This window comes from Cuculus canorus, chromosome Z (assembly GCF_017976375.1).
Source record: "Cuculus canorus isolate bCucCan1 chromosome Z, bCucCan1.pri, whole genome shotgun sequence".
Classification (NCBI taxonomy): Eukaryota; Metazoa; Chordata; class Aves; order Cuculiformes; family Cuculidae; genus Cuculus; species Cuculus canorus.
The window spans coordinates 35,931,793-35,945,199 of record NC_071441.1 but is presented as its reverse complement, the minus strand read 5'-3'; the positions used below and the strand labels follow the sequence as shown (position 1 = coordinate 35,945,199).

The 13,407-nt window shown below is 38.3% G+C and overlaps 1 protein-coding gene across 2 annotated transcripts in view; it reads right to left on the bottom strand.

The window, feature by feature from the left end:
- Nucleotides 1–13,407, bottom strand: part of SHC3 (SHC adaptor protein 3) — a 66,172-nt gene that overhangs the window by 21,314 nt on the left and 31,451 nt on the right. For both annotated transcript variants that reach the window (XM_009566361.2, XM_054053878.1), the window contains exons 7-9: nucleotides 7,990–8,053; nucleotides 5,232–5,351; nucleotides 2,115–2,168 (exon numbers count right to left, since the gene is read on the bottom strand). In XM_009566361.2, the coding sequence (XP_009564656.1) occupies nucleotides 2,115–2,168; nucleotides 5,232–5,351; nucleotides 7,990–8,053 (238 nt within the window). The remainder of the gene's footprint in view (nucleotides 1–2,114; nucleotides 2,169–5,231; nucleotides 5,352–7,989; nucleotides 8,054–13,407) is intronic.

Sequence of the window (13,407 nt, the reverse complement as noted above, 5' to 3'; positions counted from 1 at the left end):
AATCCAGAACACAGTCCTGGATGTGAACTAAAAATTATTCTGAAATGGTGTGTAAAAGGATCTGGTGGAGAGACTTTTAAGTCCCATGTACCGACACAGCTAGAAAGTGTCTGACTCATTGCAAAGGGGAATATTGCAAAAATATATGTGGTACTCAAGCTGTTCTCCAAGACTCTGTGGCACTTCTCCCATGGATATATTTCAAATTATGAAGGTAATTAATGCTTAAGGAATGGGAATGGCAGGAAAGTTGCTAAGCTGATTTCTGGCACAAATATGGGGCAGATACCCAGAGAAGAAAAGTGGACAGGGTGAGAAGTTAGGGCAGCCTCACTTCTAAACAAACCAGACTTCAAAACTGAAAATAAAGGAAGTATTTCCTGAAGAAACACAGGCACAGATCTAGGTTCCTAATTCAGTATAGCCTTTCTCCATCCATTTTAAACCTCATATGAGGAGAGATGAGAGTATAGTCTGGAGCCCAGCTGTGTTTCGGGGATACAATTTGGTGGTAGAAACCCTCTACCAATCTGAAATCATTAAGGACTGATGAAAGTTATGTCTGGAAGACCCTCAGATGGGTTAACAAAGGTGTGATTTAAATCATGTCGTTGCATCTTGTCTTCTGTGTGCACGCGGGACAAAGGAACCGCCTGCTTTATGGACAAGCTTTTTGATTGCAGGTTATGCTAGATACTAGCCCACTGAGGCAAGTCTGAAGAGCATCACTAGATACCAGCACCTACTTCCTCTCCCCCAAGAATGAGATCACCATGCAGTGGTCTTATTGGGAATGTACTTTTACAATTTCACTCTCTTGTATGCTCCCTTACACCATTCAATTTTATTTCCCTGGTAACTCACTAAGTGAGAAGCATGACTTTTATCTCTCTAAAACATTTGGAAGAGCTTGTTTACTCCAAATCCAATATCTACTGCTGCTTCTCTCCTCTTTCCTGGTAAATCACTCTATCAGTGGGCAGTATGCAATGGTGTTTCCAGGACTTAGCATTTGAGATGGCAGATGGGGAGTGGAGAATCTTCTTATGGAGGCAGGGAACTGTGCTGATCACTCCTCTGACCACTTCAGGAATTGTTCATTTACAGCATCCATTGCAATCTGTTGTATTTCAAAGTTGCTGTTGATCCATTTTTTGTTCCCTGTATTATCATGATATAGTGTCCTTTTACCTTCCAGAACTAACTGAGCTCAGCAGAGCTGTACTGACACTGAAGTTTGCCCTTATATTTTCTGAGAATATTGAAATGAATAGAGAAAGTGCAAGGATCTTCAACTTAATAGAATTTAACCGAGCAAATTAACTCACAAAGCATCTAGAAATTCCCTTACCTGTAGCACGTGACATATGATGCAGGAAGAGGCAGAGTTATTCAACTAATCTAGGTTTAAAAGCTTCCTAAACTCTAAAGTAAGAGGTGAGCAATGTCTCTGTTTTATAACTCTACATTGCTTCCTAGGTACGTTTAATACACCTTTGCATGAACTGCTCATAAAAACATGGAAAAGCACAAAAAGAAGGAGTCTGCCCTTTGATCTAAATGAATGTCTAGGTGTGTTTGAAAGCTTCACAAAACTAGAAAGAAAGATCTGGGCTTTTCCTGAAAGCCTGTCTTCAAGCTGCACGAATGTAGTGAATATACCTGAAGGCAGTATTCTGCACAGTCTTTTCGCTGTACACTTAGAGATATGAAGAAAAAAAAGAATTGCATATATTGCTATAAATATAACTGCAACATAGTCTATTACTGTAAAAAGCACAAAATAAACAGTCAGTACAAAAATTCACACAATACTTATATGACTGCACTACATTACTCTGAAAAACAGAGCCCTGCTTATCAATTATATAAACGCTTACAGCCCTTTGATAATTTTTGTTTCAGTAATTCAGAGAGGAGGGTTTAATATTACCACTTGCCAGCTGTTTCCCTCAAAAAGAAGTTGATGGCAACAATCAAGAAAAATACATGAAACAAGAAACAGGAGCTTTTGTGGTTATATTTCTTTCTTTCAGTAAGTTATACAATAAGTTTTGCCACACAGTCCTCATAAAGCAATATCTATGTGTGGGAAAGTTTAAAGAAATGCTTACCGGATCACCTCCAGATGCAAAGGAAATAGATTGCATATGGTGATTTGCTATGATCTGTATGGATCAGAAAGGATAGTGTGAGTTAGTAGGTTTTCTTACAGTTTACCCTTTTGATTTCTTTTTTGGTTTTATGGGGTTAACATTCAAAACCAAGATCAAAGTGAGCTCTGCATTTCACCCACAAGTAATGCAAAGAGTATTATGATAATATAAACTTAAGGTGGAATGTGTCTGTTCTGGTATTCTTTAAAACCCAGCAGCACACAGGAAAATTGCTAAATGTGCTCAGAACTCCAGGAAATCATACAGATCTGTCATACAGTATCTTTGGAGAAATTTTAACCTGCTAAAGTTTGCTTTCTTTATTACAGATAGTGATGAATGGAGCAAAGGTTCCTATTCATCAAATACTTTTCTGCTGATGCCACTCTGGTGAAATCAATGAAATCGTGCCAATCGGCACACCAGCTAAGGATCCTAACATTGCTTCCAGTACCTTCTGTGTCATTTTATGTTTCAAACACCAGCTTGCTTGCAATAAGCAAACAGAATTTTGAATCTAGCTGCAATGTAGCATTGTGGACAAAATTTTAGGCTTACTCCAGGGCATTTGAAATTCAATTTGCTTATGTACAGTTTGAACTAATACAATATTACTCTGAGACAAGACAAATTGTCATGAACCTCTAATACAAGGAGAACAGCTTGACTCCATTGCTATTCTGAGATTTGACTTATGAAATCTTTTAATAATCAAATCATGTAATAACCAAGAAATAAAAAGTCAGTTGAAGAAAATTTCACTTAATATCATTTAAGTCACAGAAATCGTGCCAAGGAACTCATCTGGTATAGGACGTACCCCTTATTTAGCACGTCAAAGCATCTGGTAGTAGTCATATGAATCTTTATTCCTCATTTTGTCAAGAGTACCACATACATTAGAAAAACATTTTCAAAACATAGATGAGGCTAAAAAGATATTCTCTGGGCTGTTTTCCCATCCTGCATCTTAAAGGCCTGAACTAGGATCTTCCTTGGAGAGAAAAAACCCTGGCACAAGTTTCTGTGGATCTTGCTGCTTCACCAAGTCACAGAGCATTGATAACTATTTGCAATGTTTCTTTACATGAAAGAGCTGTATTTTCAGTACTGCTGCTTGTTCCACTGCAGCCTCCAAAAATGTGGTTTATTTTGGTGTTCAGGGGTGATCCATCATTCCCTTATTCATCAGTGCAGATTCCCTTCTCTTTTTCCCACAAAGAAAATGAACTAATGAAGATTTATTGCATATTTAATATTATCACCATCCTGAATTGTACAAATAGCCTGATGTTTTACTTCAGCATCATAAAAATAAAAAAATATTTCACGTTGCCTGAAAACTTATTTTTCCAAATTTCAAGAACTCCGAAAAGTGTAACTATTAGTTATACTCTGGGCTTTTTTAATTCCACAACTAAACAGTTTAGTTCAGTTTGTAGCAGGGCTATTCCCTGTCCCCTGAAACCAAATATTGTTAACAAGGCATGGCAAATTACCAATGCCTTGCATTGCTTAAAACTAAATGATTCACTAATGTTGCTTCATAGTTCAGAAACATTTCAACATACCCAAATCTACACTTTAAATAAATAAACAGAACAAAACCAAACCAACTACTGTTCATCCCTGCTTAACACATTTGCAAAACTTTTGTGCTACCTCAAGGGTGAACAAAACTGCCTTGACCTTTCTTTCACTCTTTTTCCCTCTGGAAAAAGGGGCTATTACAGAAGTTCATAGCCATCTTTCTGAGTGGAACCTCAAAGCACAAAGCTGCTGGACCGTGCTTGTTTTCAAATAAAAAGCTTTGCACAAACAGGAAACAAGGGAGACCAAAGCCAGACTGGGTATCTCTGAGAAACCAAAAGCTTCCCAGGCCTGCAGCACCCAGGCTAAGTCTACCTCAGAAAGAATGATGTGAGAGAATGATAAACAGTTTTATCAACACAGAGAAAAGGTAAAGAATGTGGGAGATGACGCTTCCCTGAGGTAAATCAGGTTAACTCTCCATTTTTACTCTAACATCAGCTGAAAGCAAGGTGATTTTCAAGTTTTGGCAGTTTTTTAGTAGATGTGATTAACATCAAGTTCCTATGCTTCTTAACTGGGGGCAGCTGTCCTTACGAAAAGTGCTGCTGTGCATATTCCATAGTAAGGCTAGAAACTACTGCAACCAGCCATAATTCTGCTCCTGCAGTTTCAGTGCTCATAGCAGAAGAGTATGTTGTTTTCTAAATAAGGATAAAAATTAAAATAAATCAATGAAAACATAATAATAAACAGCAAGCTTTTTAAGAGGCAATGTATATATTCTTTCTTATTCTTTAATCCTGAGGTTCCTAAGCACAGCAGGGTTAGTTTTTTTCCTCTCTAGCTGTATCTGGGCAGAAAGTTGTGTGCCCTAATGCAGTATGTATCTGACAGCAAATAGCACAGCAGTGGCTACGCATGTCTGTCTGCTTTCTTTTTATATATACCCTGAGCAAGGATTTTTCTCATCTCATACATCATTCACAATCCACTGCAGTGATTCCCAAAAGTCTACCTGTACTTTCAGCACAATGAGGAAGAAGAAATGAGCCGCTTGGAAAAGGATGCCTTTTCTCTCTAAAAGACTGACATTTCACTGCATTTCAAAATCCCTGAGGCTTTATTTTTAGCAGTTCAGGAATAGATTGCCCTTTAAAGCTCTAAATGGGAAGAAGACAACAAAACTGGGGATGTGCATTCAGCCCTTTAGTCACTGAGACCAAATACATCCATTTTAGAACTCTGGGAGTTTGTAATTGTACCCAACAAGGACTCCCATGACCAGAAAATGCCATTTCACGTCACAGGTCTTTTAAGAGGAAAGGAAATCTACCTGAAACAAGACAAGAAGAAAATAATTCATCCAAGTTCTACTGAATACTGGAATAAACAATTACTTCTATTATGCTTTATATTCTGTTTTCTTTCATTTTATACACATCATGGCAGAATAATAACTTTGAGTAACTGAGTATGTTAGTAGACAGCAAATAATTTTGCACTATGCTGTTAATCACAAATTAATATAGCAGTTACACTTACCTGTTTTGTATCTGGAGTCATTAGGTTTAAGCTGGTGGTAGAGATATTCAGCGTTATGCTCATTCCTGCAAACTGAAGATTGCTCTTTCCCAAGATACTAGAAAGAACTTTGCTTGGTGGCTGCGGGGCGAGGAAGGGAGCAGAAAAAGCACATTTTTACTATCTGTTTACTTGGAATGACCTTCATTGTATGCAGGGTTAGCTGTAATCTTAAAGGTTTCAAAAAAGTTGCTGACTTATCAAAGACAATTTCATTGCAACATCTGTTTCCTTTGGACATAATTTCTCATTTACACTACTACTCCTACAATAATAATAATAATATTAATAATAATAATAATAATAATAATAGCTATGCACATATTGATCCACTCTTGACCCAGCAAAATAGGGGCTTTGTGAGATAGCAAAGACTCATCTTCATCAAGGGACCCAGTAAGCAGATTAAGATAAATGCCTTAAGTCAGTACCTTAAACCGCCATATTCTTCTTTTGTAAAACAGCTTCTGTTCCTGAAATCTGTTGTTTGCTCTGCATCTACCAAATGTTCTATTACTCTACTCTCTTTCCACATGGAAAGTGGGACTCCAGTGATATTGATGGGATGCTCACAAAAAGAGATACACAACGTCATTATGCTTGTAGACTTCTTAGCAGCAGGTAAAAGCCCAGCCATAGGCTAAAACCTCTGGTGTGCTGGGGTACAACAGGCAGCTAAAGATTTCTACTAACCCAGAAAAGTACAAAGTATGAGAATATAATAAAGGGGCTACAATAACACTGATAACTTTTGTAGGCTTTTCACTAGATCTTAGAATGTTCTGTAGTAAAACAAGTTATGCTGCCAAAGAAAAGTGTACAAACCTCTCACCTTTCACAGCTACAGGGAACCAAACAGCTGCATGAGAGCAGCCTCAGCCAGGTAACCACAGCCTACACAAAATCAGGCTGCCCAGCAATAACAGACCAAGTCCTTCCACTTGCTGTACAGGCACTAATGAATATTTATGCTGCTCATCAGGATATAAAAGCAAAGCTGTGACTGGAGGCAGTGTTCTTCTGCCACTGTATTTGTATTTGTCCTAAGCTGCCTGCAAGCTTAGAAAGTTTTGTGCCTAACAGGATGGATACACCAGTGTTTCTTTCCTCCTCAGAGCTTACATTTATCCCGTTTTAGCTTCTTTTCCTTCTGTTTAATTGATTAAATATATGCTATCTACACATTGCTCAAGTATAACATACATGCTGTGCTATTTTACCTTTGACGTCTTACAGTGCTAGTACTTCCTTAACTTCTCTTTAAAACAATCTCTTTCAATTGTCTTGTTTCTCCTTTTTCCTTAAAGCTTCATGATTCACAGGTCATGCCTAAAGATCTCCTGTTCACAGTGTGGCTCAAATGTAAAAGCGTGGCCTCAAGAAGTACGTGTCACCTTAACCAAATTTGTAAGCCACTAGTGGCAAAAACATGATGGAAGTACAGACTGGCAAAGACATCTGTCTTTAACATTCATCCAACATTCTGTTGCTGGGCAAATTTTCTTCTAGTCAGCAGACTTATTTTAAAAATACTCTTTTCAAAAACTGATAAGCAACACTTCTTCTAAAACCAGTAGTACAGCAAAGGTTTCACTAGCCACTTGGGGCTCTGTTTGACCTACTTTTCCAATGATAGTTTGCATCATTTTGCTTTCCAGTGAAAAAGATACTTTCCTTTTTGCTTCCAGGTTTAAAAATGAAAGCCAGAGAACCTAGAAATGCCGCTATAAAAATTTGGTGGCAGGGAGTGAGAACCACAACCTTAATTTTTGAGACAATTTCCAATTACACTGTGGCATATGTTGACATATATGCCTTATTTCAGTAGGGATTGATTTTCCATTGCAAACAAGTGGCATTTCATCCCATCTCTTTCTGCTGAGATTCTTCAGAGATGGAGAAGCAGATCCCTTAAACTGCCTATTCTCCTGTGCCCAACAACACACAAGGACTATAATTAATCGCTTTCTATGCTCTTTCCTTTAGAGTTAACATTAAATCCCAGTTTGCTAGCAGGCTCCTGGAAGAGCAGGCAGTGCAAAACTATTGAGAGTCGTCAATGCAGGAATCAAGCCAAGGATCCTTCCATTTCTTGTCCACAGAACCCGATTCCAAATAAGAATAAAAGCATGGTAATGGCCGTGTAAGGCCAATGCCCGCTGGATCTGCAATCAGTGCTGGTCACTGATCATTGCCCACAGGTGTTTATCGAAAAAGCATAGAGAACAGGATCACTGGTCTCTTCTCTCTATTTCCGGAAATGTGATATCCAAACTCATTAATTGTCACCAGCAGAGCTATGCTCCAAGAAAAGATCTAATCACTTTCAAAACTGTGTATGTTTTCAGCCTCTGCAATAGCTTCCAGCACATATTTCCTCAATTTATTCATGCATTTTATGAAAACGCATCACTCTGTTTTATGTGATCCACTTGCAATCTACCAAAGAAAGAAAAGGATGGGGTTTCTATGTTAGGAACATAAAGGCAAGCCACAATCACTTTCCTGGATGTACCCATACTTCTAGATGCTTATAAGAGCAGATCCTGAGCAAAGGGCAAGAGGCAACAACACAGTGGGTGAAAACAGACAATACTTTAAATGATTAATGGTCTGCAATTCTCAAAACTGCTTTAAAGTCATTTGCCTGCTGTGTCTCATCTCCTCTGTGTTGAACAAAGAAAATACAGTCAACTGCGCTACAAGAAAAGAAAAATACCTTTCGTTTCTTGAAGGCTCCTTTGGCACCAGGCACAGCTTCACAAACACGACTGATTGCTTCCCTGAAGAGACAGAAAACAGTTTATGGCAAACGAATGTGTGTGTTTCTTCATTGTACTTGAAATGTGCTGGGAGCTAATAGCTTCAGACTGTATTTCTGTTCAAGAGTGAGGATAGTTAGCGGGTCAGTTAGCTCTCCTCTCTGGGCTAAAACAGATGCCATTCAAATTTAGATTATTTTAGTGCGGAGCAGAAGACAGTAAATCAATGTGAGTGTAAGTAAGGTATATTGAGAATTACAAAGGACAAGTGTTTTCTCGCACGTTTAGAAAGACCTTTTCTCACCGTAAATTAGAATATTTGTCTTACTAGTTCCTTCCAAGACTCACTTTTGTACCTCATTATGCCATAGGGAATTTGACCATAAGACAAGTCTTTTATCAACATTGTTTTACACTTTTTTTAAAATCTTCCTTCTAATAAAAGGAGTAGTAACTATCATTTTTCTCATTACTATACTATGCACTTTACCAATCAAAGCTAAACCATTAGGCTTCAGAGAATATCAGAACTCTAAAATATTCCTAGTAATAGTCATGATGTATGCAACACATGTAATGCACAGAATTTTAATTTATATTTCTCCAATATAATTTGAGTAATGTATTTGTGACCGTATTTTTAAACCATAAGCAAAATTAATGCCATTGACATCTTGCTTCAGTTTGCTAATGTGGCTTCATTCTTCCCATCACACTCAAACTGAACGAAAGAAATGCATGTTGAAAATTAATTTTACTTCATGCTCTCTCATAGGAGTGCTACTGCACACTACAAGAACTCTTGAAATCATACTGTTACAAACAAATCCTATAGATCAATCCAATATTTAATAACTCATTATCTGAATAGTCAATCTGATCAGTATTTAGAATTTGCTCCCAAGCACACAGAGGCCTTGCTGTGAGCATTAGCTACAAAGCTGTAGCAGACCTGTTCCATTAATACTGTAAGACAGAACAGTTGCACAGAGACAAGTAAAAGTGACTCCAAACTTTAGCTCTTTCAAAGATGAATTAAGATTGACAGTACATGATCTTTAGACCTAAAAACATGTAAATGACACTTATTTCATTAAAAAAAAACCAACAAAACAAAAACACAGAGTGGGAGACAATGAACTGCAAGCTAAGGAACAGTCAAAATAATCAAAAGCTTGAAACACCACCTTAATAAAACATAAATTATTCTAATTTTATGCCATGTGCAGGATCATGTTTCAACTATGCATTAGGTGAATGCACAGGATTGACAAGTGAGTCAGGAGACAATTGTCATACATGCATCAGCGTTCAACATATAAGTCTCCGAAAATGTCACAGATTTATCCAGCTGCAATCAGTAATCACTATATTGTTATGCCTTCAGGACTTTTACCTGGAGTGAAACCCAAACTTCAAATCACCTGAAGAAAACGTATGAATTTATTATTTTTGAGGGTTGGTGGTTGTGGGGGTGAACCAGGACTTACAGCAGATTTAAAGTCCTGTCATCCTGAAGAAGCATGAGATATGTACCAGGAGACAGTCATACAAGCTTTCAGGCACACAATCCTTTCTTCAGGTGTAGAGGAGAGCTTGTTTGCTTCACTGCTTGTCTTTTTCTTATTTTTTTTCCCCAACTATTTTCATACACCTAATAAAATTGTTTCTCACTACAAACCCTACCTTGTGTATGCCCTCAGACCATAACAGCTACAACTGCTCTCTATTTCACAGTTCAGCACTTGGGTTTTTTTCACATATTTACCATAATGTTTCTTTGGCTCCAAACAAGTTTTTCAGCTAAAGTAGCTACTAACTTTTCTTACATAGCAAGTAAAATTCAGTTAGCTTTAAAAGAGCAGCCCTGATGTATCTTAAAGGAAATACAGCACAGCAAGCATCACACACATGATCATCATGATACTGAGACATGGGTTACTCCTAAAAATGTAATCGGGAAAAAGAAATTTTAGGAAAAGCAAAAGAAAAAAAAAAAAGGGAAAAAAGCAATTCAGGTAAAGCAGATAGATATTATGTTATACAGAACCATCCCCTCCGCCTTGCTGCTGCGTTAAAACTTGTCATTTTCTATCTCTTGCACCAAACCAAATCCTCTGCAGGCAACAGTGCGGGAACTCCAGGACTGTGTAGTCTCCAGCCCACTACTGTCTTTCAGACCCATGCCTCTTGCTTCCCCAGGTGTGTCTGAGCTTCCCAACATTTTGGCTGCAAGTTGCTGACGCAGAGGCATCACCAGTATTTCATACACTTTGTCTCCTCCAGTGGTCCGATTAGTGCATTGAGATCTCTCATAGGTATTGCCACACACAAAAAGGATTTGTATTTCAGAGAAATGAACTGTTCTTGGAGGGATACATTTGCCTGTAACTTCCTTTCTCTTTCTGTTTACATCCACCATCTTCTTTCTCTAGCAGCAACATGGAGCAGGTAGGAAGAAAAAGGAATGTTGAGGCTACCACACCTGACAAAAAAAACATTTACAGACTTGTTACTTTTCTGGTGCAGGGCTGGGATTTGTAGTGGTTTTGCTACTACTTCTGCCTGCCAGCTCCTGATAGTCAGACATAGAGCATGTTACTCAATAGACCCATCTCACTCAAGGACCTTGTTGATAAAAACTGCCACTTGACTACAGGAGAGAAAACGCACCAGCTGAAGAGACTGAAGCCCAGGGTTGGCAAGGCAGCCTTGGCTACTGTTCGTACATGGAGCGGGGAAAGCACTAAGCAGCTGAAAAGCTAGGATATACATCTTCTCACTCGGTGACAAAGCACTATAGGGTTTCCAACTACCTGTCTTACTTTTAGTAGAATATCTTCTTTTCACAAAACTCAATGTTCCCAAAGTCTGCAGGAAGGCTGGAAATGGGGGGGGAGACCTGAGAAAGGTGACAGCTTGGTGAGATACACATCAGATGGGGCAGGACATCTGAACTTGAATTTGGCATTTCTTTTAACTTCCATTGTTGAAACACCGTAAAAACACCGTGAATACTCAACCTACTGCAAGATTTAAGTTAACAATGCTTTTGGTGAATATGCTGGGAACTTCAGAAAAGATATTGACAGAATATTTCTACCAAGGCAAGGTCAGAATAGCCTGGCAGCAACTCTTTCTGTACCTGCAACAAAAAGCACGGTGCTTTTTGGGATCTAAGGAGTCTTAAAGAAGTATCTGATGAGAACAGGAAGAAAAAGGGTGGCTGAATGTCTGCCACTGCACTGATACACACTTTCTTCAGGTGAAGGTCCCTGGATCTCTTTGTTCAATCTAGATAATTTGGGGGGAAGGGAAAGGGGGTGTCCTTTTGATGTGGAAAAGGCATCCTAAAGAATTCTTTCCAGCTTCGACAGACACGGCAGCAGAGGGCAGACCTAAGGGGTTTTTTTTTGCAGGAAACCAAATTTGCAAATGTCTCTTCAGTACAAACACCCGAGCCACAAATCAAGCCCAGAAGTAGATACTGCTGCTAGGCTGAGAGTGCCCTTTGTTTGTGACTTTGCCTATGGAACGCAAAAGCAGAGGTTTTGGATGTATCTGCATGGCTAAACAGTTGCATGGAGTTCAGAAAAGTTGGATGTAAGTAACTACATTTGCTTTCTATCTGTTAAGAAAGTTATTCAACACAAACACACATTACACCTTTCTAAGCAACATGCTGTTTCATTAGCTAGGCTCAGATAAACACCAATGTAGAGTTATCTTGATCTCTTGTAAAATTAGCTACTGCATCGTCTGCAGTAGGGACCACATACTGAGTTCCAAATCTGTCCAAGAGTATTTTGTGCTTTGCAGATGGTCATACTGTGGAGTCATTTTCTTGGCACAAAACATGTTATGTATTTTTAATATAATTTCAGCATTTAATGTATCCAGTGAAAAACTATCAAGATGCATTTTCCAAGGCTGACCTATTCTGCTTGAAAGTGACTTGACATGTCTCTGAGACAGAAAAAAAAAAGACAGTTTACATTTCCAGTTTGTTCCATTGAAAAGGCTAATGCCCTGATATTTTTCATAGTTTTAGTCATATTTTACTCTGACTGTTAAAGCAGCCCACTCAGGAAGCTCAAATCTGTTCCTCTATGAAACACCATCACATGAAATACCCTCTCTTCTTGTGGTTTCAATGTTTTTTTTTGGCTGTGATGACAGGTTTTGTTGTTGCTGTTTTTAATTAATATGGTTTAATGGATTAGATACAGAATCCTGGTACTCATATTTCAGGAAAATGATAAGCACATACAGATTGCACAGATTTTCTCAACATGTTTGGGAAAAGTATAGCCATCTCAATATTGAGATGAGAAACTGTGACTAATTTTTAGTCTGAAATGCTTTGTATGGCAAGACTTAAAATCTACCAATATTCTCTTGTTAATACGTTCCAGCATCCTATAGTTCTCAAATTTCTTTGTCACCTCCAAAGCACAGGGCTTCACAGGCTAAAAAAAAAGACATAAAGGATGGTCTTTTTCCATGAAAGCATGATATGTCTAGAAGACTTGTACGGAAGGCTCACAGTTATTTCTTAACACTAGTGTATTCCTGTGAATTTACTTTTAATCATTTATAAAACATTACCAAGTGTTGTACCAGTATTTGCTGTTCTATGCCAAATATAAAATAACTTGCTTCTGAAAAAGAAAAAAATGGAGACCAAAAATACACCTTTAGAAATCCATTTAATAAAAGAAACATTATTTGTTCATTTGCAAAACAGGCAAAATGAGTGCATGCTGTCTGAAGTAGCACAAGTGATATTCACAAGCTCTGAAGACTAAACCAGCATATTACTGTTTACAGAACTTTAAATGCCAACAGGTAAATTGACCATGTCTGAAAGATGTAAGGCTGGAGAAGTGGCTAAGAAAAACAGGACAGAGATTACAGATAGGATGGGGAGGCTAACTGCATGGCATTGGTGTGCCTACTGCCATAAATTCAGAGTACCATGCTAAGAGTATCCCTGCAGGAAAACCACCCTGAAAGTGGTGCAGAGGCCAAGGGATGCCATTTTTCACATCAGCCTGACCAAAGCAAAGCCTGTCCTACCATATAAACAACAGAAAGCCTGGAAGAAAAGATTGTGGAATAAGGCAACATCAGCAGATGTGGCATACAAGCTGTTGTCAGTCGTAGCTCAAGAAGACGATGACTCCTTTTCTTCCCCTCAGCTCCTCATTTTGTTTCTTGAAATGAAGTCTTTTCACATGTAGAAAATCTACAAGCAGAAAATGAAAGGAAGCTGTCCGACTTCACTTTTGACTTATTGAATTAACTTTATACAGTAAAAGCACTGGCTCTGGCAACTGCTAGACATAGAGTACCACATGCTATAAGGTATGTAG